This window comes from Chelonia mydas, chromosome 5 (assembly GCF_015237465.2).
Source record: "Chelonia mydas isolate rCheMyd1 chromosome 5, rCheMyd1.pri.v2, whole genome shotgun sequence".
Classification (NCBI taxonomy): Eukaryota; Metazoa; Chordata; order Testudines; family Cheloniidae; genus Chelonia; species Chelonia mydas.
In genome coordinates, this window is record NC_051245.2 from 602,699 (window position 1) to 628,812 (window position 26,114).

General features: G+C 59.3%; 1 protein-coding gene across 4 annotated transcripts; it reads left to right on the forward strand.

Moving 5' to 3' along the window:
* Nucleotides 1-1,132: 1,132 nt before the first annotated feature.
* CREB3 (cAMP responsive element binding protein 3) lies at nucleotides 1,133-11,269 on the forward strand. Of its 4 annotated transcripts, none has more exons than XM_037902572.2 (10): nucleotides 1,133-1,309; nucleotides 5,834-5,971; nucleotides 6,078-6,375; nucleotides 6,602-6,711; nucleotides 6,895-6,987; nucleotides 8,078-8,184; nucleotides 8,938-9,006; nucleotides 9,369-9,453; nucleotides 9,597-9,681; nucleotides 9,981-11,269. In XM_037902572.2, the coding sequence occupies exons 2-10, from the start codon at nucleotides 5,834-5,836 to the stop codon at nucleotides 10,382-10,384; spliced, it is 1,389 nt and encodes a 462-aa protein (XP_037758500.1). In that variant the 5' UTR covers nucleotides 1,133-1,309; the 3' UTR covers nucleotides 10,385-11,269. The 4 variants fall into 4 exon arrangements, with proteins under 4 accessions (XP_037758500.1, XP_037758499.1, XP_037758498.1 ...); XM_037902571.2 differs by having other exon boundaries at nucleotides 1,167-1,309; nucleotides 5,714-5,971; XM_037902570.2 differs by having other exon boundaries at nucleotides 1,210-1,309; nucleotides 5,275-5,971.
* Nucleotides 11,270-26,114: the final 14,845 nt, after the last annotated feature.

Consider the following 26,114-nt stretch of genomic DNA (forward strand, 5'->3'; position numbering starts at 1 on the left):
CCAGTGCCCTGTCAAACACTGCCCTCGGCCCCACCCCCTCCCGCGCCCCGTCACTCACAGCCCTCCGCCCCGCCCCCTCCCGTACCCCTGTCACTCACAGCCCTCGGCCCCACCCCCTCCCACGCCCCGTCACTCACAGCCCTCGGCCCCACCCCCTCCAGTGCCCCGTCACTCACAGCCCTCGGCCCCACCCCCTCCCGCGTCCCGTCACTCACAGCCCTCCGCCCTGCCCCCTCCCGCGCCCCACCACTCACAGCCCTCGGCCCCACCCCCTCCCGCGCCCCGTCACTCACAGCCCTCGGCCCCGCCCCCTCCCGCACCCCGTCACTCACAGCCCTCGGCCCCGCCCCCTCCCGCACCCCGTCACTCACAGCCCTCGGCCCCACCCCCTCCCACGCCCCGTCACTCACAGCCCTCGGCCCCGCCCCCTCCCGCGCCCCGTCACTCACAGCTCTCGGCCCCACCCCCTCCCGCGCCCCGTCACTCACAGCCCTCGGCCCCACCCCCTCCCACGCCCCGTCACTCACAGCCCTCGGCCCCACCCCCTCCAGTGCCCCGTCACTCACAGCCCTCGGCCCCGCCCCCTCCCGCGCCCCGTCACTCACAGCCCTCGGCCCCACCCCCTCCCACGCCCCGTCACTCACAGCCCTCGGCCCCACCCCCTCCAGTGCCCCGTCACTCACAGCCCTCGGCCCCACCCCCTCCCGCACCCCGTCACTCACAGCCCTCGGCCCCGCCCCCTCCCACGCCCCGTCACTCACAGCCCTCGGCCCCACCCCCTCCCACGCCCCGTCACTCACAGCCCTCGGCCCCACCCCCTCCAGTGCCCCGTCACTCACAACCCTCGGCCCCGCCCCCTCCCGCGCCCCCGTCACTCACAGCCCTCGGCCCCGCCCCCTCCCGTACCCCGTCACTCACAGCCCTCGGCCCCGCCCCCCATCCCCGTCACTCACAGCCCTCGGCCCCGCCCCCTCCCGCGCTCTCGTCACTCACAGCCCTCGGCCCCGCCCCCTCCCGCGCCCCCGTCACTCACAGCCCTCGGCCCCGCCCCATCCCCGTCACTCACAGCCCTCGGCCCCGCCCCCTCCCGCGCCCCCGTCAAACACAGCCCCGAGACCCCGTCGTTCAGGGGCGGGCTGGGGGCGGGCTCTTCAGTGCTGGCTGAGTGACATTATTTCTGACCAATGGGGTCCGAGCCAGCCCCAGCGCGCCAATGAGCGGGCTTTCGGCGCAGAGGCTGCTGGGGGCTCGGTGACGTCATTCTTGATGTGTTGGAAGCGGCTCCGCGCAGCGAAAGGTGCTGAGTGAGGTACGAGGGGGGGGTCGACAGCGCCGGGGCTGGGGTGCGACCGCCGGGAGAGAACCCAGGAGTCCTGGCTCCCCCCCCGCTCTAACCACTAGCCCCCGGGCCGGGAGAGAACCCAGGAGTCCTGGCTCCCCCCCCCCGCTCTAACCACTAGCCCCCGGGCCGGGAGAGAACCCAGGAGTCCTGGCTCCCCCCCCCCGCTCTAACCACTAGCCCCCGGGCCGGGAGAGAACCCAGGAGTCCTGGCTCCCAGCCCCCCCGCTCTAACCACTAGCCCCCGGGCCGGGAGAGAACCCAGGAGTCCTGGCTCCCCCCCCCGCTCTAACCACTAGCCCCCGGGCCGGGAGAGAACCCAGGAGTCCTGGCTCCCCCCCCCCCGCTCTAACCACTAGTCCCCGGGCCGGGAGAGAACCCAGGAGTCCTGGCTCCCCCCCCCCGCTCTAACCACTAGCCCCCGGGCCGGGAGAGAACCCAGGAGTCCTGGCTCCCAGCCCCCCCGCTCTAACCACTAGCCCCCAGGCCGGGAGAGAACCCAGGAGTCCTGGCTCCCCCCCCCCCGCTCTAACCACTAGCCCCCGGGCCGGGAGAGAACCCAGGAGTCCTGGCTCCCCCCCCCCGCTCTAACCACTAGCCCCCGGGCCGGGAGAGAACCCAGGAGTCCTGGCTCCCAGCCCCCCCGCTCTAACCACTAGCCCCCAGGCCGGGAGAGAACCCAGGAGTCCTGGCTCCCAGCCCCCGCCCTGCTCTAACCACTAGTCCCCGGGCCGGGAGAGAACCCAGGAGTCCTGGCTCCCAGCCCCCCCGCTCTAACCACTAGTCCCCGGGCCGGGAGAGAACCCAGGAGTCCTGGCTCCCAGCCCCCCCGCTCTAACCACTAGCCCCCAGGCCGGGAGAGAACCCAGGAGTCCTGGCTCCCAGCCCCCCCGCTCTAACCACTAGCCCCCAGGCCGGGAGAGAACCCAGGAGTCCTGGCTCCCCCCCCGCTCTAACCACTAGCCCCCGGGCCGGGAGAGAACCCAGGAGTTCTGGCTCCCCCCCCGCTCTAACCACTAGCCCCCGGGCCGGGAGAGAACCCAGGAGTCCTGGCTCCCAGCCCCCGCCCTGCTCTAACCACTAGTCCCCGGGCTGGGAGAGAACCCAGGAGTCCTGGCTCCCAGCCCCCCCGCTCTAACCACTAGCCCCCGGGCCGGGAGAGAACCCAGGAGTCCTGGCTCCCCCCCCCCCGCTCTAACCACTAGTCCCCAGGCCGGGAGAGAACCCAGGAGTCCTGGCTCCCAGCCCCCCCGCTCTAACCACTAGTCCCCGGGCTGGGAGAGAACCCAGGAGTCCTGGCTCCCAGCCCCCCCACTCTAACCACTAGCCCCCAGGCCGGGAGAGAACCCAGGAGTCCTGGCTCCCAGCCCCCCCGCTCTAACCACTAGTCCCCGGGCTGGGAGAGAACCCAGGAGTCCTGGCTCCCAGCCCCCCCCCCCCCCCCCACTCTAACCACTAGTCCCCGGGCCGGGAGAGAACCCAGGAGTCCTGGCTCCCAGCCCCCGCCCCGCTCTAACCACTAGTCCCCGGGCTGGGAGAGAACCCAGGAGTCCTGGCTCCCCCCCCACTCTAACCACTAGCCCCCGGGCCGGGAGAGAACCCAGGAGTCCTGGCTCCCAGCCCCCGCCCCGCTCTAATCACTAGCCCCTGGGCCGGGGAGAGAACCCAGGAGTCCTGGCTCCCACCCACTCCGCTCTAACCACTAGCCCCTGGGCCGGGAGAGAACCCAGGAGTCCTGGTTTCCAGCCCACCACTCTAACCGCTAGCCTCCGGGGCGGGAGAGAACCCAGGAGTCCTGGCTCCCAGCTCCCCACTCTAATCACTGGCCCCCGGGCCAGGGAGAGAACCCAGGAGTCCTGGCTCCCACCCACTCCGCTCTAACCACTAGCCCCTGGGCCGGGAGAGAACCCAGGAGTCCTGGTTTCCAGCCCACCACTCTAACCGCTAGCCTCCGGGGCGGGAGAGAACCCAGGAGTCCTGGCTCCCAGCTCCCCACTCTAATCACTGGCCCCCGGGCCAGGGAGAGAACCCAGGAGTCCTGGCTCCCACCCACTCCGCTCTAACCACTAGCCCCCAGGCCGGGAGAGAACCCAGGAGTCCTGGGTCCCAGTCCCCCCGCTCTAACCACTAGCCCCTGGGCCGGGAGAGAACCCAGGAGTCCTGGCTTCCAGCCCACCACTCTAACCACTAGTCTCCGGGGCGGGAGAGAACCCAGGAGTCCTGGCTCCCAGCTCCGCACTCTAACCACTAGCCCCCGGGCCGGGAGAGAACCCAGGAGTCCTGGCTCCCACCCACTCCGCTCTAACCACTAGCCCCTGGGCCGGGAGAGAACCCAGGAGTCCTGGTTTCCAGCCCACCACTCTAACCGCTAGCCTCCGGGTCGGGAGAGAACCCAGGAGTCCTGGCTCCCAGCTCCCCACTCTAATCACTGGCCCCCGGGCCAGGGAGAGAACCCAGGAGTCCTGGCTCCCACCCACTCCGCTCTAACCACTAGCCCCCAGGCCGGGAGAGAACCCAGGAGTCCTGGGTCCCAGTCCCCCCGCTCTAACCACTAGCCCCTGGGCCGGGAGAGAACCCAGGAGTCCTGGCTTCCAGCCTACCACTCTAACCACTAGTCTCCGGGGCGGGAGAGAACCCAGGAGTCCTGGCTCCCAGCTCCGCACTCTAACCACTAGCCCCCGGGCCGGGAGAGAACCCAGGAGTCCTGGCTCCCAGTTCCCCCGCTCTAACCACTAGCCCCTGGGCCGGGAGAGAACCCAGGAGTCCTGACTCCCACCCACTCCGCTCTAACCACTAGCGCCAGGATAGAACCTAGGAGTGCTGGCTCCTGGCTCCCAACTCCTGTGGCTCTAACCACTAGATGTCAGTCCCCACCCAGAGCTGGGGAAAGAAGCCAGTAGCCCTAACTTCCAGCCCCCCCGCTCTAACCAGGGGACCCCACCCAGAACTGGGGAAAGAACCCACAAGTCCTTTCTCCCAGGCCCCTCCCCTCTCCTGCTCTAAAGCAGCTTAGCTGATGTTACAGGTTTTTGGCATGTTCCTGAGCTGTCATTGCAAGGTGGCCTGGCATGGCATGGTGAGGCAAAGAAATTGAAACCAGAGTTAGGCTGAACCTGTTTCTAACCCCCAGGGCCAGATGGTCCCCTGGGCCTGCAGGCTGTGTAGAGGGGTGGGATCACCCTGTGCGGTGCAGGGTGTAGCTGTCTGTTTAGGGCTGAGAATTGCAGAAAAAGCAGCGCAGGGTGGCTGCAGAAAGCACACATGATGCAAGTAATCAAGGATCCGTGTAGGCCAATCTATTGCTGGGGGTGATCACTGGGGCAGTGGCTCATGGCCATGGAATTGGCCACTGGATGCCCACAGAGAACTAGTCTGGTTCTCCATTCCTGTATGTGGGCTGCCTGTCCGCAGCTCCCCAGAGCTCAGAACTGGCCAGGAGAGGGGTGCGTTTTGGGGCTGCATGATTGGTCCCTTGAGGGCCCAGACATAGGGACTCAAGGCAGTGAGGCGATGGGGGAGCCTAGCCCTGCCTCAGGCTCTGCCTCTAGGCACGCTTCTGCAGCGATGCCTTCTGACTCAGCAGGGCAGAGCCGGCTCCCAGCCTTCCTGTTCCTCAGACAGGCTTGCAGGGGCAGAGAGTGTGGCAGCCGCGTGACCCCCATTCAGCGTTGTCTGACGTGCCCAATAGCTGATGCCTTGGCTGCTGGGTGTGCGCGTGCGCGCGTGTGTGTACGCACGTATGTTGGGGGAGGTGTCACTCTATGTGCAGAGCAGCTTTTATGACCCTTCCTTCCGAATCGCCTGCTGTAGCCCGCAGTGGCCCAGCTCCTCCTCTGGCTTCCTGCCTGGGGACCTGTTCAGTGTGCTCGCTGGAACAATGGGGCCCCTGCGTCCCCCTTCCTCTCACCACCTTGCTTCCTGCTCCTTTGATGCAGCAGAGGGAGGGATCCACGGACCAACTTCCTGTTTCCGAGCAGCTGCTGCGGTGCTGAGATTCAGGCTTCTGGGATCTGCCTTCCAGCTTGGTCACAAGCTGATGCACCTGTCATCCAGATCTGAGGCCTCCAAGGAGTGCCGGCCTAGCTGGCATCAGGCCAGGGTGCAAAGAATCTTTTGGCTCTAGGGAAAGCTGCAGGAGCCAGCCTCGTATTGTGGCTGGGAGAGGTGACTGCCCTGGGCCCTGCCCAGCCAGCTGCGCCTTGTTGCAGCCGCTCACACTGTGAGCTGCCGTGGCCGCATCGCCTGCTTTCGTTGCCCTGCGTGTGGGCTGCTGGGCCCAGACAGTGCATGGCCAGCCAGGCAGAGGTGCGCCAGTAGTCCTGCTGCAGGAGCCTCCGGGGCCTGGCTTTGCATGTGTTGTGCCCTTCCCTGTAGAGCTCCTGGCAGTTACAACCTTGGAGATGTGAGTGCCCAGGAGGGAGGTCCTGTCCCTCTCCTGGATGCGAGGGTGGGTCTCTCCCACGGCCCCTGGATGGTCCTGTCTGTCTTGCTCAGATGTCGTGCCCAGAAGAGGTGGTTGCCTCTGCAGATGACGAGCTGCTCAGCTTCCTCCTGACGGATGATGCTCCCTGTGCAGAGTTCTCAGGGGACGAAGCCAACCTGCTGGGAGACTGGGGTCTGCTGGAGCCCGAGGTGAGACTGCTGTTTGGTGCAGAGCATAGAGAAGTGAGCTGGGCTGGGCCGTGGGAGGGGGCTTTCAGGCCTCCATCCTCTGCTTAGCAGCAACTCTTCTCTGCAGCTCCTGAATGACAAGGAGGTGGAGGACTTTCTCAGCTCCCTGCTGAGCCCCTTTGAAGAGGGGCCGAGTGCCTTGCAGGGTCACTCGCCTCTCAACAGTGATAGCGGCATCTCAGAGGACCAGAATCCCTTCCCCAGCCCCAGCAGCTGGGACGCGTCTCCAGCCAGGGACCTCACCTGCAGCCCTTTGAGCTCTGACATCGTGCAGGTTGATCACAGCTACTCCCTCCATCAGGACAGGGCGGTGCTGGAGAGCGTGAGAGCAGACACAGCAGAAGGAGACATCTCCATTGACCTCGGTAAGGGAGAGGCCTGGGGAATTCCAATTCCGCAGCTTGAGCCCATGACTACCGGCCGTGCTTGGCTTGGCAAGGAAGCAGCCTAGCACTTGGTGCTGTCTGCCAGGTGGAAGAAGAAGGCTGGGGGTTGGGAAGAGGGGCCTGCTGGCTCAGTCTTCCTCTGCCACATGGGGCCAGCTGGCTGGGGTGTACAGTGGGTGGCGCCTGACTCTTGTTCCTCTCCCAGATATGTGGGGGGACTTGGGAAGTACAGAGGAGACGCTGGTCGAGGAGCAGAGTTTCAGCTTCCCGGTTGCTGTGCCCATGGATGACTTCGTGCCTGGGACCCCCATGCAGGTACTGAGGCCCACGCCCCAGGGACAGGCCCCACTGCTAATGCTGGTGGGCTCCTTCCTTCCCTCCTCACTTCCACTTCCACTCCCTGTTCGGGTGCTGACTCCCATCCTGCCCTGGGGGCTTCCCTCGCTAGTTCAGAAGAGGGGTTCTCTGTGCTCAGCAGCGGGTTGGTTTGTGTTGTAGTTCGGTTTCCCGGAACTGATCCTGACAGAAGAGGAGAAACAGCTTCTGGAGAGAGAGGGTGTCTCCTTGCCATCCCACCTGCCCCTGACCAAGGTGAGTTCACGCCCCCCCCCCCCCCCCACGCTCTAGTGCATGGCCCCTCCCCTCACTCATTCCTTCAGAGGGGGCCCAGGCCAGAGACTGATAGGAGCCATGAAGCGGGGGCCCCATTACCACAGTGCAGCGCCGGTGTCTTGCTGAGAGGCTCAGCCTGCAGCTCCGTGAATGGGGATGGTGCTGGATTCCTGCCCTGGACCCTGCTTGCGGGACTCCATCTTCCCTAGCAGCCACTGGCCAGACCCCAGCTAGGTGATCTGCAGCCGCTGCCCCTCTAGCTGCTAGAAGGAAGAAGGTGTCGGGGAGGTGTGGCCTGCTGCTGCCCCTCCCCGGCATGTTGGCCACTGTGGAGGGATGGCGGGGTCTGTGCTGCTGCGGAGAGTTCACTCGCTTTCCTGCTGCTGGGGAAGTGAGTCTTGACAGTCCTCAGCTGCCCACGGGGACCTGAAGAGCAGCCATGAAACTGGCCAGTCTTAGTCTGCTGTGCCTGTTTGCACCCTCCGGATGGCTGTGCTGCATGGGGCCGTGTTCTGCAGGGACACTGGCTCAGGCCTTCCCCTCCTGCCAAGGAGTTTGGCCTGGTCTCCTAGGGCCAGTGGCTCTTTCAGGCCCTGTTTTGGAGACCTCTGGCTGGGCTGGGTTCTGGTGGGCCTGCCTGGTGTGAGCTGGAGGCCAGGCCCAGGCGCGCATGCCCGCCTGGTGCAGGGGCTGTGGGCTGACGGCAGTGGAAGTAGGTATGGGTGCACATGCAGAGACTGGAACGGCACAAGGTGCTGTCAGAGCTGGGGCTCCTCTGCCGTTTGTCTCCCTGCTGGATTTCCTGACGCACTGGAAGGCAGCAGGTCACTTTGCCCTCTGGGCCAAGGCCTGCAGCTAGGTTCCTAGTGACACCACAGGCAAAGCATGTGAGAAGTACCTGGAGTAACCTCTGCCCACCCCACGCCCTTCCTGCCCCTGGCCCAATGGCAGATACCCTCCAGCTGCTCCTCCCTGTGCCCTGGAGGGTCCTTGGCAGGGCGGGGTCAGGGCTCTCGCCCCAGAGTCTGGAGGCCCAGGCATGGCCTGTAACCTGAGCTGGCTGTTTCAGGCTGAGGAGCGGCTCCTAAAGAGAGTCCGTCGAAAGATCCGGAACAGGCAGTCGGCCCTGGACAGTCGGCGCAGGAAGAAGGTCTATGTGGATGGCTTGGAGAGCAGGTACTAGGGGCACAGCAGTGGGTTTTGCATCCCCCCAGGATGTCAGGGAGTGATAGGCCCAGCAGAGGGCGTCGCTCCTCCCGTGGGTCTGGGGAGCGCCCACTGCCAGAGTATTGGGGGTCGTGAACCCTCTGGCTTGAGGACACCAAGCGCTTGCACTCCAAGCGCTGGAGGCAGCTGCCAGCCCCCGGGCCCAGAGGAGCAGAAGCCGATAGGCAGGGCCTGTTTGTACCACGCTCTGGCGGAGCTGCAAAGCTCTGATCAAGGGCTGCGGCCCACCGGCGAATGAGCCCTTCCCCCTCCCATGGGAGCCGCGTTCTGCCAGACACTCCTGCTGAGCTGCCTTGGCGCCAGGGCAGTGCCTGCTGCGGGTGACCCCAGCAGCCCCGTGCTGCGGGAGCAGAGCCGGCTCGGGGGCTCCAAGCGCTGGTGTGAGCGTGCGGAGGAGTGGGACCTGATTTTTACCACTCAGAGGTTTGTCCCAGGGTGACCCCAGCGACCCCGTCTGCTTGCCCTACGACTGTACTGCAAATCGGTGGCTGCCCATGGCCCTGCCTCCTAGCTGCGTCAGAGCAGTTTGGCTGTCTGTGTCCCCAGCTTGTGGCTGTGCTAGGGACAGATGAGGTCACACCTGCCCCCCACCCTCAGGACATTCTGCACCAGGCACTGAGCCAGGACCCTCCTGAGCCAGCAGCGCGGTTTCCCCTGGGGTCAGTCTGACTCTTTCCTCTCTCCCCGTCGCTGCTTGGGAAGGGTTGTCACCTGCACGGCGCAGAACCACGAGCTGCAGAAGAAGGTGCAGCTGCTGCAGAAGGAGAACATGTGAGTTCCTGGTTTCAGAGTAACAGCCGTGTTAGTCTGTATTCGCAAAAAGAAAAGGAGTACTTGTGGCACCTTAGAGACTAACCAGTTTATTTGAGCATGAGCTTTCGTGAGCTACAGCTCACTTCATCGGATGCATAGCATAGTGAGTTCCTGACACTCCAGACATGGAAACCTGGGGGCAAGAAGGTGGGAAAGGGGGCACTGTCTCCCTGTGCCCCTCCAGTCAGCACTGACATGCCAGGGGAGCGAAGCCTGTTCCCCCGGGTGGAGGGACACGGCGGTCTGTGCGGGGCTCAGCGGCAGGATGGGCAGCTTGGGATCAGGGGCTGCACTCACCTGCGTTTCACACTTTGCCCTAGGTCATTGCTCGAGCAGCTACGGAGGCTCCAGGCCCTGGTGAGACAGTCCTCGACCAAAACCACCACCGCCAGCACCTGCGTCATGGTGAGTGGCCCCGTAGCCAGGCATTGGCCCCAGCTCCTGCCCCCAGGATCTGTGCTGGCCACGTGGGTGGTGCTGAGGAGCCTCCTTGGCTGGTGGGGCTGGAGTCATACGCTGGTGCTGATGGCTCGGTTGTCTCTCTCCAGGTCCTGCTCCTGTCCTTCTGCCTCGTTCTCTCACCCAGTCTCTATCCGCTCGGAGCCAGAGTACAGCAGGAGGGGTTCCGAGGAGGTGAGTGACTGGCTGCATGGGGGTGAGCGGGAGGGGCAGGATTGTGCCCTACAGTGAACTCTTCCAGGGTGAATGTTCCAGGTGATGCGGCCCCAGCAGAGACATGGTTTCCCAGTCACGGGCTTATGCCTCGTGTGCGCGGGGCCTGTTTGTGGGTTGCTCTGCTGTCCTGTCCGGCTGCTGGCAAAGCTGCTCTCCCCTGCCCCGCTCAGAGTAGGGCCAGGAGAGCCTGGGGTCAGCCCCCGCCCTGGCGCACGACATTCTTGGCGATGTCAGGCTGACTCTCCTCTCTCTTACAGTGCTGTCTCGTCAGATCCGGGAGTATCCGAGTGACACGGCCCACTTTCAGGCAGCAGCTGCCCAGCAGGCAGAGGGGCCTGAAACACGGGGGGAGCGCACAATGGAGGGACTGGCCCTGGAATCTGAGATGGCCCCGCAGCCAGGCAGCCTCAATCACTCCCGGGATGGGGGACAGAGCCCACCCAAGGCGGAGCATGGCTCTGCCATCAACAGTAACTCATCCTCCGACCCACCGCCAGGAGCCAGCTCTGAGCTGGGTCCCCCCCACCAGCAGCCAGAGCAGCTTCCTGGGAAGGGCCCCCTGCACTCTGCGCAGCCATCAGCCTGGGGGGCCAAGAAGCAGGAGTGGGTGGAGCGCACCACCAGCGTCGTGATCCAGCCGCACCGTGCAGATGAGATGTGAGCGCCGGGCACCTCGTGCTGCCTGGCTGTGAATTTGCCAGGGCCGTTTTGACTGATCTTTGTCTACGCAAATGCTTCTAAATGCCCCTGAGCGGCATCTGTCTCCTGACCCACCAAACCTGACTGGGGGCGCGGCTGGGCTCTGTGGTAGCAGGAAACCGTTCTAGCTGCAGCGTGGAGGGGGCCCAGCATGGGGAGTTGGGCCTGCGTTACTTAGTTCCCTGCAGCTGGACTGAGTGGGAAACCACTTTGATTGGGCTGGGCCCCTGGGTCCGGGTGCCCTTAGCAAGTCCCGCAGCTCCAAGCGACCTGTCCCTTCCAGTAACACGATGATTCCCCATCCCTCAGCTGGGCACGCCAAGCCCCTATGCCCCACAGGGGCTGCCAGCTGGGTGTGGTTCTGCCAGGGGACAGCACTAAACTTCTCTCATCGACCTCCCCGCTGCAGAGCCCCAGCCGCTGTTCTTGGTGTGGCTGGGGGCGGCTGCAGGCAGAGGGTCCCTGCCCAGCGCCATGTGCTGCCTTCCTGCTGGTCAAGGGGCTGCTGATCATGATCCCCCGGAGGGGAGGGGGCTGCACTGCTGCAGGGGTGCAGGTTCAGAGAGCCCTGAGGGGCAGCCTCTGTAACAGGGCTGGTGGGGCCTGGGGCCCATGTCAGGGGGGAGGCCTAGGTCAGCTGGGCCTCCTCCATAAATTGACCTCTGGCCTGCAGCCCTGGGCAGGGGTCGCTGTAACGTGGCTGAGCCATGGGATGAGGACGGCCAGCTGAGCCAGCACCAGCCAGGGTCGCCCTCCCACCCGGCCAGCTCCAGCCCAGGGAAAGGAGAACAAGGGGGCCTGGTCCTACAGTAATGGCTCTGTTATAATAAAGTATAAATTAAGTGGACCCGCTGCTGGGCTGTCCCCTGTGTGCAGTGTCTGTCTAACCCCACAGCTGCCTCCCAGCCATGCAAGGGGGCACCTCACTATGCTCCCAGGGCGAGACTTGGCCCCTATTGACGTGGGGCCTGTTCCAGGCCTGCTCCCTTTCCAGGGCAGGGGGTGCTGTGTTTCAGCCAAGCCAAAGAACCAGCCTCCTGCAGGCAGCCTTTGCTCAGAAGCAGCTGAGCCTCTTCCCCTGGGGAACCTGCTTTGCCCCATGTGCATTTGGAACCTCGCTGTCTGCATAGTCCCAGGAAGCCGGGCAGAGCCTAAGCCTGGTGCAGCCAGGGCCAGCCCCACCTGTTTGGAGAGAGGGGCCTGGCCCTGCCCCCAGGGGGAGACGGGTGGTAATGCAGAGGGGGGAAGTGGGGCTGCCCTGTAGCACCAGCCTCAGAGAGTTTATCCAACAGAAGGCTCAGGGGTGATGATCACACTCGCGGTATCAGTGGGGGAAGAGGAACTCGATACGCCAGGGTCCTTCACTCAAGCTGAGAAAGGTCCCACTCGAGCCAATGCTGCAGCGGGACCATTCACACTAGAGCGAAGGTGTAAGTGGTGACAGTGAGCGAGGAGCCACGGCAGCAATTTCATACCGGGGTGGTGGCGGATTCTCCATTGCTGGAAATTCTTCAGCCACCAGGGGGATGTTTTTCTAAAGGATCGGTTCAAACCAGGATTGATTCAGGGAAGTCCTGTGGTCAGAGCAGTGCTGCAGCTGCGTGAGTCACCTGCCCTGCCCCCTTTGCCCCTGGGTGTGCCCTGGGGAGAGGGCAGCTGCTCCTGCTCCCCCCTGGGGCAGTGCCCGGTGCGGTAAGGCTTGTGTGCCCCAGGAGCTGACCTCTCCACGGCTGGCAGGGCTCAGCTAGGCCTGTGCTGAGCTGCAGGCCCCTCATGAATGCTTGTCGCTAAATCAGGTTTCAGAGTAGCAGCCGTGTTAGTCTGTATTTGCAAAAAGAAAAGGAGGACTTGTGGCACCTTAGAGACTAACCAATTTATTTGAGCATAAGCTTTCGTGAGCTACAGCTCACTTCATCGGATGCAAGAATAAATGTGTTCGTCTCTAAGGTGCCACAAATCCTCCTTTTCTTTTTGCGAATCCTTGAAATGAATCAAACATAAAAACCTCCAGTAAAAGGAATTTGTTACACACCAGCGGCACCTACTGGCTACCAACAGATGTAGCACAGAAACTAAGACCAGAAACTGAGCGCCCCTTTGACAAGCGTCCAATAAGCAATTAGAAGGCTGCAGCTTCCAACAGGCCCTGACGTACATAATATGAGGTCACCCTGGTGGACTTCAGAGTTTGATGAACCCCCCAAGGAAGCTGCAGAACCCAGAAATGCTACTGGATGGTTGGGCCAGGCTGCGGGCCATCTCTGCCGTCTCCCAGGGTCCCCAGGGCTGAGGAGCAGGGAGAGTTCATTTCCGAGATTATCCTTCTCTTTGTGAGCTTTAACAGATGTAACTGACTGTTCTTCTGCGAGTGCCTGCTCATAGAATCCTAGAATATCAGGGTTGGAAGGGACCTCAGAAGGTCATCTAGTCCAACCCCCTGCTCAAAGCAGGACCGATCCCCAACTAAATCGTCCCAGCCAGGGCTTTGTGAAGCCTGACCTTAAAAACCTCTGAGGATGGAGATTCCACCACCTCCCTAGGAAACCCATTCCAGTGCTTCACCACCCTCCTAGTGAAAAAGTTATTCCTAATATCCAACCTAAACCTCCCCCACTGCAACTTGAGACCATTACTCCTCGTTCTGTCATCTGTTACCACTGAGAACAGTCTAGATCCATCCTCTTTGGAACCCCCTTTCAGGTAGCTGAAAGCAGCTATCAAATCCCCCCTCATTCTTCTCTTCCGCAGACTAAACAATCCCAGTTCCCTCAGCCTCTCCTCATAAGTCATGTGTTCCAGTCCCCTAATCATTTTTGTTGCCCTCCGCTGGACGTTTTCCAATTTTTTCACATCCTTCTTGTAGTGTGGGGCCCAAAACTGGACACAGTACTCCAGGTGAGGCCTCACCAATGTCGAATAGTGGGGAATGATCACGTCCCTCAATCTGCTGGCAATGCCCCTACTTATACATCCCAAAATGCCATTGGCCTTGGCAACAAGGGCACACTGTTGACTCCTATCCAGCTTCTCATCCACTGTAACCCCTAGGTCCTTTTCCGCAGAACTGCTGCCTAGCCATTTGGTCCCCAGTCTGTAGCGGTGCATGGGATTCTTCCTTCCTAAGTGCAGGACTCTGCACTTGTCCTTATTGAACCTCATCAGATTTCTTTTGGCCCAATCCTCCAATTTGTCCAGGTCACTCTGGACCCTATCCCTACCCTCCAGCGTATCTACCTCTCCTCCCAGTTTAGTGTCATCTGCAGACTTGCTGAGGGTGCAATCCACACCATCCTCCAGATCATTAATAAAGATATTGAACAATGTCGATTCCATTCTAGGTGTGTGCGCGCCCATGTGCGTGGCCATCGGCTATTTTTGCCTTAGTGGTACCCGTAGGGCCGGCTGTGGCGCCCCCTAGAGTGCTGCGCTCATGCCGCGGTATATCAGACGCTGCCGGCCCACGGTCTCTCAGTTCCCCCTTACCGCCTGTGGTGGTCAGTCAGAGCGCCTCTCTTGCTTGTCAAGAGCTAGCGGTTTCTTCCATTGGGACTTTGTGCCCTCGGGCTGTTGTTCGATTGTAGTTAGTGTTAAGTGCATAGTTAGCTCATAGTTAAGGTCCCAGCAGGGAATTCATCCCAAGTGGGTGAGCTCCCGGGACACTGGGTTTAGCCGTCGCTGCCCTTCCTCCTCTCGCTCGCCAGCCCAGCCCAGACCCGCTAAACACCCAGGGGGCTAAAAGTGATCGTTTTGAGGCTGCGCTTGAGAGCGATGCCCTAGTCAGCTGGCCAGATCCTGCCCATCCTTTGCTCTACTGCCTTTCTCCCTACCTCTCAGCCTGGTCTCAGGTTACCTCAGACCACTGGGTCCTGGACATAGTAGCTCAGGGCTATACCCTGCAGTCTGTGGATACCCCTCCTTCCCACGCCCCTGCTTCCCCATCCCTCTTCAGGGACCCCTCTCACGAGCAACTCCTGGTTCCGGAGGTCGACAAGCTCCTGCAGCTGGGGTCTGTGGAGGCGGTTCCTTGGGACATGGAAGGAACTATTCCCTCTGCTTCCTAATCCCAGAGGCCAAGGGGGACCTCAGACCCATCCTGGACCTCCGTGGCCTCAATAAGTCTCTCTAGAAGTTGAAGTTTTGCATGGTCTCCATTATTCCCTCCCTGGATCCAGGGACTGGTACGCGTTGTCAACTTAAAGGACACGTATTTTTCCATGTCTCCATATTTCCGGGACACAGACGGTTCCTGCGTTTCATAGTGGCCAGGCACCACTTCCAGTTCACGGTGCTACCCTTTGGCCTGTCCTCAGCCCCCAGGGTGTTCATGAAATGCATGGCATCAGTAGTGGCTTACCTTAGACGTCGGGGGGGTCCAGATCTCTCTGTACCTTGACGACTGGCTCGTCAAGGGCAGGTCTCCAGGACAGGTGTGGAGAAGCCTCGATCTGGTACGCTTCACCTGCAGTGACCTGGACCTGCTAATAAACACAGAAAAGTCCTCGTTAACACCAGTCCGGAGCATGGAGTTTATCGGAGTAGTTCTTGATTCCACGCAAGCCAGGGCCTTCCTTCTGGAAACATGCTTCCAGGCCATGGTGGATCTTATTGCCCACGTGAGGAGACATCCGATCACCACAGCCCACACTTGCCTGTGGCTGATGGGCCACATGGCAGCATGCACGTACATGGTCAGGCCTGCTTGGCTTCATCTGTGACCCCTGCAAATGTGGCTAGCAATGGTCTACGTTCCCAGCAGGCACCCCCTAGACCGAGCGGTCACGGTGCTGCACCACATCCTCTCATCCTTGAACGGGTGGCTAGACCCCAAGTCAGTGCTAAGGGAAGATCCCTTTGAGCCCCCATCATCGTCGCTCACCCTGGTCTCGGACGCATCAGATCTGGGGCGGGAAGCCCACCTGGGCAAGCTCTGCACCAACGGTCGCTGGATGCAGCACACTTAGCTCTTCGTATCAACGTCAGGGAGCTCACGGCGGAGCACCAGGCCTGTCAAGCGTTTTTGTCCCACCTGGGCCCGATCCTGTTTTCCTGCATAATATCTCTATTTCCTCACATATAGTGGCTTTAAACTGATTCAAGGGATCTGTTACGGAGTCCCCGGGCGATGCTCTGGAACTGCTCCCCACGAAGCCAGGCAGGACTCTGGGGAAGTCTCCTCTCTGGGAGCAGCCTGTCTGCAGGACACACAGCTCACCTGGCTCCAACTTCCTGGGTCTGACCTCAGAGCATTCAGCCTCCTCTGCCCCTCCGTGCGCTTCCCCCAGCGAGTCCGCCCAGGCGGGGTCCTGGGGAAGCCAGAGGGTCCTGCCCCCCAACTCCGCAGTCAGACGGGACTCTCAGCCAGCCAGTAAAACAGAAGGTTTATTAGACAACAGGAACATAGTCTAAAACAGAGCTTGTAGGTGCAGAGAACGGGACCCCTCAGCTGGGTCTATTCTGGAGGGCAGTGAGCCAGACAACCCTGTCTGCCCTTCACTCCATGTCCCAGCCAGCCCCAAACTGAAACTCCCTCCAGCCCCTCCTCCTCTGGGCTTTGTCCCTTTCCCGGCCCAGGAGGTCACCGGATTCCTTTGTTCTCCAACCCTTTAGCTCTCACCTTGCGGGGGGGAAGGGCCAGGCCACCAGTTGCCATGAAACAGGGTGTCGGCCATTGTCTTTGTCCAGACTCCTGCACACACCTGCCCTCTAGGGCTCTGCAATGATCATACACCCTTACCCCACCACCTAGGTACTTAAGAACTGCCTAGGGGAAACTGAGGCACCCCCACACGATTCAGAGGAACCATTAAGAACAGTCCCACTTTGTCACATCTCTCCCCCCTTCGAGATCGAACTGAGTGGGGTCACTTTAACCGGTGACCAGGGGAAGTTCAAAGCCACCAGCGTTCACATGGATGCCGCAGCATCTCTCCCGTTCCTTGGTGGGAGTTACACCAGGCCCTTCCCGTTTCACGCCCTCCCTTAGGTCGGGGGTGGTCGATAGCCCTCGCATGCCGCATGTGGGAAGGTTTATGCGGCCCATGCCCTTTGGCCACCCCAAAACCCCAGGGGGTCAAACTGGGATCGGGTCTTCTCCCAGCGCTCCAGTCGAGAGGGCTGCAATTCGGGCTCTCTTGGTTAAGAGCCCCCATCTTGACCTGGGCCACATACTGTTCACTTACAGAACCAGCATGGAGACATTCCTTTCTCAACAACCTTGTCTCCCCAACAAGCTGGCCAAACACAGCCACTTGGTTATAGGACTGTTTAACTTTCTTAACAGCTTTCACTTCATCTGAGACCTTCTCAAAGCTATCCACACTGGGTCTTTCAACAGGAAAGTCGGTGGATCCATTCACAACAGAAAATTTCTGGCTGTTAGGAACTGAAACTTTCTTTATTAAATCATTTTCACACACTTCAGTTGCAGTAAACTGCTTGCAAAGACTCCATGAGGATTCCTTTCCCGAGGGCTTTTCTATGCAACAATTCACCCCTCCCAGAAATTCTGCCCTTACCCTCTTCACCTAGGGCTTGCTCTAGAGGAACACTTTCCTGAGCAATAACAGACCCTTTCTGGGTCTCCCTTACATCCAGAATCACCTCTGGCCCATCCGGCGGATTCCTACACAATCCCCTTTCAGGCAAACTGACAGACTTCCTAGATAAAAGGCTAGAAGCATTCTCCTTCCCTTTGCCACACAGGAATCTTTTCCTTTTTGCTACAGGTTTCCACACCCTCAGTCGGTAACACAATCGCATCACCTTCATGCTCTCCTTGTGCCCTGGCTAGGATCTCACGCTTGTTGGGGACACTGGGGCATGGCCACTAGGTAACTCGAGGGGATGGAAGACCACGAGTGTCGATGAAGCCCCCTCGCACTAGGCCCAAGTGTCCTTGGCCCCACCGCCTGGAGGCACTCGCAGCAGTTATGCTGAGGATCTGCAACAATATGCTGCAGAGTCAGACTGCCTGAAACTAAACAAGGCCAAACAGGGCAGATATGGAAGAACAATGCTGAATAAAGCAGCTTTATGTATGGTTTAACAGATGGTACAGAGAACAAGGGAACTAGCTGGGAACTGGATTGGCTGGCTATATGGATACTTAGGGCAGCTTGCTATTGGATAAGTATGCTGAAGAAAGGATGTATAAAAGCCTGTGTAACTTCCTGCTCTGGGTACAGGATTTGAGATTCAAATCTCCCTGTACCTTTTTGAAGCTTCAAATAAACTTTTCTGCTTCTCCACCCCGTTGTGATTATTGGGTGTAGCACACCGGGTAACGAACCAACTCAAGCTGTTGTTCAGCCTCTCGGCACTGGGTGCCACAACAGCTTTTGGCGTCCCTGGGTGGGCGGAGGCTGCAATTTAGCCTTGCCCGGACCCCTCCTGGAGGTCGAGGATTGCGGCGAGAACCGACGCCCAGCACGCACCGGTGAGTTCATCGGGGGCCTCGGAGGAGACGCGATTTGATCGACCCCGGAGGGCACAACGGTGCAAAGCACTCATATAGTGGAGAAGCAGCTGTGGGCGACGGTGAGGAACCGGTCCCTTGGACATAGGGGAGGAGCATCTGCAGGCCACGGTGAAGAACCGGTCCCTTGGATAAGGTAGGAACCTTTTGAAATCCGGATTGTATGCTCTGTTGGAACCTGGGGACGCCCAGAGTTACCCTGTAGGTATGGGACAGGGACAGAGTTCGGGGGTTAAGGCACAGTGTACGCCCCTAGAATGCATTCTAGCAAACTGGAAGGTATTTGGTGCGGATCCGATGACTAAGAGCCAATTAAAACGATTCTGTACAGTTGACTGGCCTCAATATCAACTCGAGGACCAGGAGTGGTGGCCACCAGGAGGGTCAATTAATTACAACACAATCCTCCAATTAGTTTTGTTTTGTCAGTGGATGGGTAAATGGAATAAACATTTGTATGCACAAGCGTTTGTAGCTTGAAGAGATAGAACAGAGTTGTAATTCTGCAGAGCTGTAATTTGACTCCGACTGGTTCGGTAGTAGCTAATGTTACACCCCAGACGCCCACCCCCACTGTAATGGCAGAGCCGGTGTCCCCTTTGGCCCCCACACCCCCACCTTATAAGGGTAGGACGCCTCGGGTTACAGAGATTGCCCCCTCGGTGGGACTCTATCCTTTGATTACCGAGACGGTTGTGGCTTGCCCAGGGGCAGATGGACGTCAGGCTACCGCTATGCAAGTTTACCCCCATGTGCCATTCAATCCAATAGACCTAGCAGCTTTTAAAACACAGGCTGGGGAATTCTCCATGAACCCAAGCCGGTTTATTTCAGTCTTTGAGGGGTGTCTCAGTAGTCACAAGCCGGATTGAGACAACTGTAATATCCTCCTGAGAACCTGTTGTCTGAGGTGGAGAGGGATCAGGTTACAGCTAAGGCAAGGGGAGCGTCAGCTTTCAAGCAAAAGAAAGGAAGCTATCTGTCAAGTTCCTACCCCAAGTAATCGTAAGTGGCTCAGGGCATTTCTGAGTAGGGCAGGCTTTTGCAGGATATGGATCCCAGAGTTTGGACTGTGGGCTAAACCCCTGTACGACTGTGTAAAAGGAGCAGATCATGACCCCTTCTATTGGACCCCAGAGGCTGACAGGGCATTTAAAAATCTTGAAAAGAAAATTGATGGAAGCCCCGGCACTGGGCCTGCCGGATCTCTCTAAGCTGTTTCAGTTGTATGTACATGAACGAAAGGGGTGGCCCTAGGAGTGCTCACACAGCTCTTAGGAGCATGGAGACGTCCCATGGCTTATTTTTCTAAGCAACTGGATCAGGTTGCAAAGGGTTGGCCGGCATGTTTATGGGCGGGCGCAGCTACTGCCCTAGTGCTTGAGGAAGCGGAGAAGCTAACATTGGGAGGGGTTATGCAAATCTATACTTCCCATATGGTCCGAGCCTTATTGGATGCAAAGGGAGGGCTCTGGCTCACCCAGGCTCGGATTGCTCGGTACCAGGCTAAGCTGTTAGAGAACTCTGAAGTCACCTTACAGCCTTGCCCCTCCCTTAACCCAGCCACTCTCTTGCCAGAAACAGGGGAACAGAACATGACTGTTTAGAGATCATAGATGTCCAGTACTCCAGCCGTCCGGATTTAAAGGATGTACCCCTCCCAAATGCAGATTATGAGTGGTACACTGATGGTAGCAGTACTGTAATAGATGGGCAAAGGAGGGCGGGTTATGCTGTTGTGACCCTCCATGACACCGTGGAAGCTGAAGGTTTGCCTGCTGGGACCTCTGCCCAGCTGGCCGAACTAGTAGCCCTGACCCGTGCACTTGAACTGTCAAAAGGAAAGCGGGTCAACATTTTTACTGATTCAAAGTATGCTTTTGGTGTGCTTCATGCTCATGCTGGCCTATGGAAGCAAAGGGGAATACTGACAGCCCAAGGCTCCCCAGTCAAGTACAGGCCCCAAATCCTCCGGCTCCTAGAAGCCGTACAACTTCCCTCGAAAGTGGCGGTGGTACACTATAAAGCCCATCAGAGGAAACATCAAGATGTGGCCAGAGGTAACGCCCGGGCAGATAGAGAGGCTAAGCATGCTGCCACCCTGCCATCCCCTCAGACTGAGAACGCCCATATGCATGCCCTTATCCCATCAGTAGGGGAGCTTCCAACCCCTCAGTACTCTGGGGAGGAGAGACAGCTAACTGACAAACTCGGTCTCCGGGAAAAGGAGGGATGGCTCCATTCCCCAGAAGGGAAGGTCCTCCTACCGAAGGGCCTGATCTGGCCGGTGCTGCAGAAACTACATCAAACCACTGATGCTGGCAGGGAAGCACTTATCCAGCTAATGGGAAAATACTTTATCATTTCCGGACTCCGACCCCTGGCTGCCCAGGTACAAGCGGACTGCTTAGTCTGCCAAAAGAATAACCCCCGACCGGGACATCCTGGGCCACCAGCTGCCCTAGAACCCACTCCGGGCCCCGGACGGGTGTGGCAAATAGACTACTGAGTTTCCCCAGACCCAAGGGTTCAAATATCTCCTTGTCATAGTGGATCGGTTCAGCGGATGGCCAGAAGCCTTCCCATGCCGTAACTGCACTACCAGAACAGTGGCCCTCAAGTTTGTTAAGGAGATCATTCCTCGCTTTGGACTCCCCCTGTGGATGGAATCTGACAACGGGACACACTTCACGTCAAAAATCATTCAAAGCATCTCACATGCCTTACAGATCCCCTGGAAACTCCATACGCCCTGGAGACCGCAAGCCAGTGGGGTAGTGGAGCGTACCAATCAGACCCTTAAATGGCATCTCTCAAAAGTGTGCCAAGAAGCCTCACTGCGATGGCCTGATGCTTTGCCCCTCGTCCTACTCCGTATCCGCGTTCTCCCAAAGGGTAGATTAGGGCTCAGTCCCTTTGAAATTATGTTTGGAAGGGCATGGCCTATGAATGGCACCCCGGTTCTGTCAGGGGAATGGGAGTTGGGTAATGGTTTTTTGTCACAGTATATGTGTTCCCTGTCTGCTGTTCTCTTGTCTCTTCACAGGTATACCAAGGATTCCCAGCCTCTCCCCTTGGACTCTCCCGTCCACTCCTTACAGCCCAGTGACTCCGTGCTTGTTCGTACCTGGAAAGACGAGCCTCTCCAGGAAAAGTGGAAAGGACCCTATACCATCCTGCTGGTCTCCCATACAGCGGCAAAGATCGAGGGACACAAGAACTGGATCCATCACTCTCGTCTGAAGGCAGTAACCGCCCCCTCGTCAGCAGAACAGTGGACCGTCCAACCTGCTGACTCCTCATCTAGTGACGATCTCGGGCTAAAGCTACTGTTTAAAAGACACAAATAGCGGGCACCTTAATGCTAAAATGGGCCCACCCAGGTACTGGAGACCCTGGGTTGGGAAGACTCTGGTGATAATTAATTGGGTAACATTGTTATTCTCTATATTGTTATTTCCAAACTGTGCATATCGGGAGCATAACTCCTTTGTTTCGCTTGTGCACCATGTTGCTACTTTAACAAACCAGACTGATTGCTGGGTATGTGCTCCAACTCCACTGTCCCCCAAACGGGAATGCCCCTTGACATGCTGCCCCTGACCCTAGCAGAATTAGCCACCACCAAAGAGCAGGAAAGAACGGACTCGCCGTTCTGGAATAAGACCTCTTTACAGCAAGCCACCTATGAGGACCAGGAGTATTCAGTTGCAGTACTCACTGAGGGAGTGTTATGTTTTACCTGAAACCAATCTGATCACTACGGGCGTCCTATGGGAAAAAGCTCCTGTGTTATTACACAGTGGGCTGATGGGTATTGGATAAAGATCAAGAGGGGAGGTCAGCAGTGTGGGTGTAATGGTTCCTCCCCTTTTAGGGAAACTCTTACAAATAATCTTACCACAAAAGAGGGGTTTGAAAATATAACTTGCCGTCCAGTTAACATCTCCAATGTAGCAAGCCAATGGTGGGTTTGTAGTGGTCCCTATGGCAAGTGTAATTTGAACGGCACAATTAGAAATGCCCCCACTTGTACCCAATCAGGAGGATGGGATGCCCCCTTAGGGGCATATGAACTGTTTGGAAAAACAGCTTTAAATATCCCAGGAATCCCCTTAAGAAACAGTCCTTACTGAGCCCTACAGGGTCACTATTTTGTATGTGGCCGAAAGGCTTACGAGGTGCTGCCAGCCAACTGGACAGGTAGCTGTTAAATAGCTCGTGGAGTTCCTCATCTGTCCATAACTGCCACACTGCCCAAAGGGAAGATTAAAAATGCCTGAGACACCTCTGTTGAGTCACGAGAAAAGACCCTGCGGCGACTGACTACGGCACTGGAGGGCAATATGAAGAATTCCCTCACAACCGAGAAGCTGGTAGGGTGCTCTGTACTGGGAATAGCGCCACTGGTTTCCGGACCAGCCATGGCATGCACAGGCCGCTATACTATAAGGCTGCAAATGGTACTTGAGAAAGTGGCCTTAGAGTTAGAGGACTCGGTTAGTGATTTAGGGGCAGCAGTAAAAACATTAAATAAAGAGGTACAGCAGCGCAGGACGTTTTCCCTCCAAAACAGGCTGGCTTTGGACTATCTCTCGGCATCCCAAGGAGGGGTTTGTGCCCTCGTCGGGCCCCGATGTTGTGTATATGTAAATGATAGCAATTATGAGATCTATGAAAAGGTGGTACAGGCTGAGGCCCATGCCCGAGCTGGAGCCCAGGTTGCCTATACTGCCCCCGAGAGCGATTGGTTGCAAACCTTGTTTTCAGGCTGGGGTTTGTCGTCTTGCCTTGGTGGTTTATTTAGCCTGTTATTGAAACTTCTCTTTCCTGTATTGCTTGTTGTCATGGTGTCCCCGGGCGATGCTCTGGAACTGCTCCCTGCGAAGCCAGGCAGGACTCTGGGGAAGTCTCCTCTCTGGGAGCAGCCTGTCTGCAGGACACACAGCTCACCCGGCTCCACCTTCCTGGGTCTGACCTCGGAGCATTCAGCCTCCTCTGCCCCTCCCTGCGCTTCCCACAGCCAGTCCGCGCAGGCGGGGTCCTGGGGAAGCCAGAGGGTCCTGCCCCCCAACTCCGCAGTCAGACGTGACTCTCAGCCAGCCAGTAAAACAGAAGGTTTATTAGACGACAGGAACATGGTCTAACACAGAGCTTGCAGGTGCAGAGAACAGGACCCCTCAGCTGGGTCCATTTTGGGGGGACAGTGAGCCAGACAACCCCGTCTGTACTTCACTCCATGTCCCCAGCCAGCCCCAAACTGAAACTCCCTCCAGCCCCTCCTCCTCTGGGCTTTGTCCCTTTCCCGGGCCAGGAGGTCACCGGATTCCTTTGTTCTCCAACCCTTTAGCTCTCACCTTGCAGGAGGGAAGGGCCCAGGCCATCAGTGGCCAGGAAACAGGGTGTCGGCCATTCTCCGTGTCCAGACCCCTGCACACACCTGCACTGTAGGGCTCTGCAATGATCATACACCCTTATCCCACCACCTAGATACTTAAGAACTGCATAGGGAAACTGAGGCATCCCCACACTATTCAGAGGAACATTAAGAACAGTCCCACTTCGTCACACGTAGTCACCCCCTCCTAGCACCCTGAGATACCCCCTGCCAGCACACAGCCCCTAGTCACCCCTTCCCTGCACCCTGAGCTATGCCCTGCCTGCACACAGCTCCTAACTACCCCCTCCTTGCACCCTGAGCTACCCCCCTGCCCGCACACAGCCCCTAGCTACCCCCTCCTTGCACCTTGAGCTGTTTTCAAACTTTTTGAGCTTAGCCCCCCACCTTTGAGTTATAATTTTTGGTTGCACCCCCTGGCCAACCCAGACAGGTGGGTGGCCTGCTGCGGTGAGTCGGGTCGGGGGAGGGGGGGGTGGCGCTGCCTCCCCGGACCTGCTGTGCGGAACTGGCTCAAGTCCTGCTAGCCCCTGCCCCCAAAATAGACATCAAAGTACACCTATGCCTGAGCCCTCCCCCTGCCCAGATGGGAGCTGGGAGCTCAGAGAGGGATCCCCTGGGCAGCGGGGTGGGGCCTGGGGAGACAGGGAGGGGTCCCTTAGAGGCAGGGGTGGTGGCTAGGGGCCCAGGGAGGGGTCCCCTAGAGGCTGGGGGTGGGGCTGGAGGCACAGGGAGGGGTCTTCTGGGAGCTGTAGGGGGCTGGGGGCACAGGGAGGGGTCCCTTGGGAGCAGGGGGGGTGGGCTCAGGGAGGGGTCCCCTAGAAGCGGGGGGGTTGGGGGCACAGGGAGGGGTCCCTTAGAGGCAGGGGGCATGGTTGCAGGCACAGGGAGGGGTCCCCTGGAGCAAGGGGAGCTGGGGGACAGGGCGGGTTTCCCTAGAGGCAGGGGGTCTGGGGGCACAGGGAGGGGTCCCCTAGAAGGGGGGGGCTGGGGGCTCAGGGAGGGATCCCTTGGGGATCAGGCCCCCATAACACTTACTGGTCTCTTCTTTGCCCTGCAGTTTTAGTCCCCTCCCCTCCCAACCTGGTCCTGGAAGAGGCCGGCAACTTCCAGCTCCCATGGGCTGGCCGAGGCCCCACCTCACCGTCCTTTGTGTGGTGCGGCTTTCAATCGGGCGCAGAGGCGGGAGCTGGGCTGGGCGGGACCCCACGTGGGGTGGGGAGCAGGACAGCGCTGGGCCGGTGGGAGCGGGGTCACCGTGCTGCTGGGAGCTTCTCCCGCCGGGGCTGGAGTGTCTTCACTAGCCCTCTGCAAGTGCACCGCGACCTGGGTGGGACATCAGGTCACCCTGCCCCAGCGCCACGTGTCACCAGCAGACCCGGCCTTGGACCTTTGTGCCAGATCCTCCCCTGGACCTTTGTGCAACCAACCCAGTGAGAGTGGGGGGCCGAAGGTAGCACCTGGTGTGACGAAGCAGGACTGTTCTTAATGTTTCCTCTAAATATTGTGGGGCTGCCTCAGTTTCCCCTAGGCAGTTCTTAAGTATCTAGGTGGTGGGGTAAGGGTGTATGATCCTTGCAGAGCCCTAGAGGGCAGGTGTGTGCAGGGGTCTGGACACAGAGAATGGCCGACACCCTGTTTCCCGGCAACTGGTGGCCTGGCCCTTCCCCCCTGCAAGGTAAGAGCTAAAAGGTTGGAGAACAAAGGAATCAGGTGCCCTCCTGGCCTCGGAAAGGGACAAAGCCCAGAGGAGGAGGATGGGCTGGAGGGAGTTTCAGTTGGGGGCTGGCTGGGACATGGAGTGAAGGGCAGACGTGGTTGTCTGGCTCACTGCCCCCCAAAATGGACCCGGCTGAAGGGTCTTGTTCTCTGCACCTTCAAGCTCTGTTTTAGATCATGTTCCTGTCATCTAATAAACCTTCTGTTTTACTGGCTGGCTGAGAGTCCCGTCTGACTGCGGAGTTGGGGGGCAGGACCCTCTGGCTTCCCCAGGACCCCGCCTGGGCAGACTCGCTGTGGGAAGCGCCCGGAGGGGCAGAGGAGGCTGAATGCTCCGAGGTCAGACCCAGGAAGGGGGAAGCCGGGTGAGCTGTGTGTCCTGCAGACAGGCTGCTCACGGAGAGGAGACTTCCCCAGAGTCCTGACTGGCTTCATGGGGAGCAGTTCCAGAGCATCGCCCAGGGACTCTGTGACACCTGGTACCAAGCTCAGATGCTGCCCTAAGAGCATCTCTAAAATGGGACTCTGGCCCCGGTGGAACTGGACACCCTGCACAAAACAGCCTCCCCGTGCCGGGTTCCTCCGGAGCCTTATGCCTCCCGTGGAGGGTTTCAAGGAAGAACCACACAGAACTGAGCTGTGTTTTTCTGATGGAAAATGTTTGTTTGGCTCCTGGTGCCTAGATCTCAAGGTGGGCGGCGCCAGATGCCGGAGAGAAACGAAACCCAGGGCTGAGAGCGCTGGACAGGAACCTCCCGAGTGAGCGAAGGGCCATTTAGCCGGGAAGGGTGTCTCCTTGGGGCTGTACATCGGCTGCTGCATTCTGTGCCCCGGCCATGGGCAGGGAGCAAAGGAGCGACCCAGGGGGATGAACCTGCCAAGGGGTGTCCCAGGAAGGGCCCGGCTAACGGGAGAGAATCCGGCACCTCCCGGGGAATCCAGGGAGGGGCAGGTGGGACTCACGGCTCAGCAACAGCTTCACCCCAAGGGCCAAGAGCGGTAAAAACACCAGAGACTCATTTGCCTCCCGCGCTAGAGCTTTACTGGGAAAGGAACTAAACTGCAGCATGGGGGGGGGGGGCGCGGTCAGCAATTCTGGGG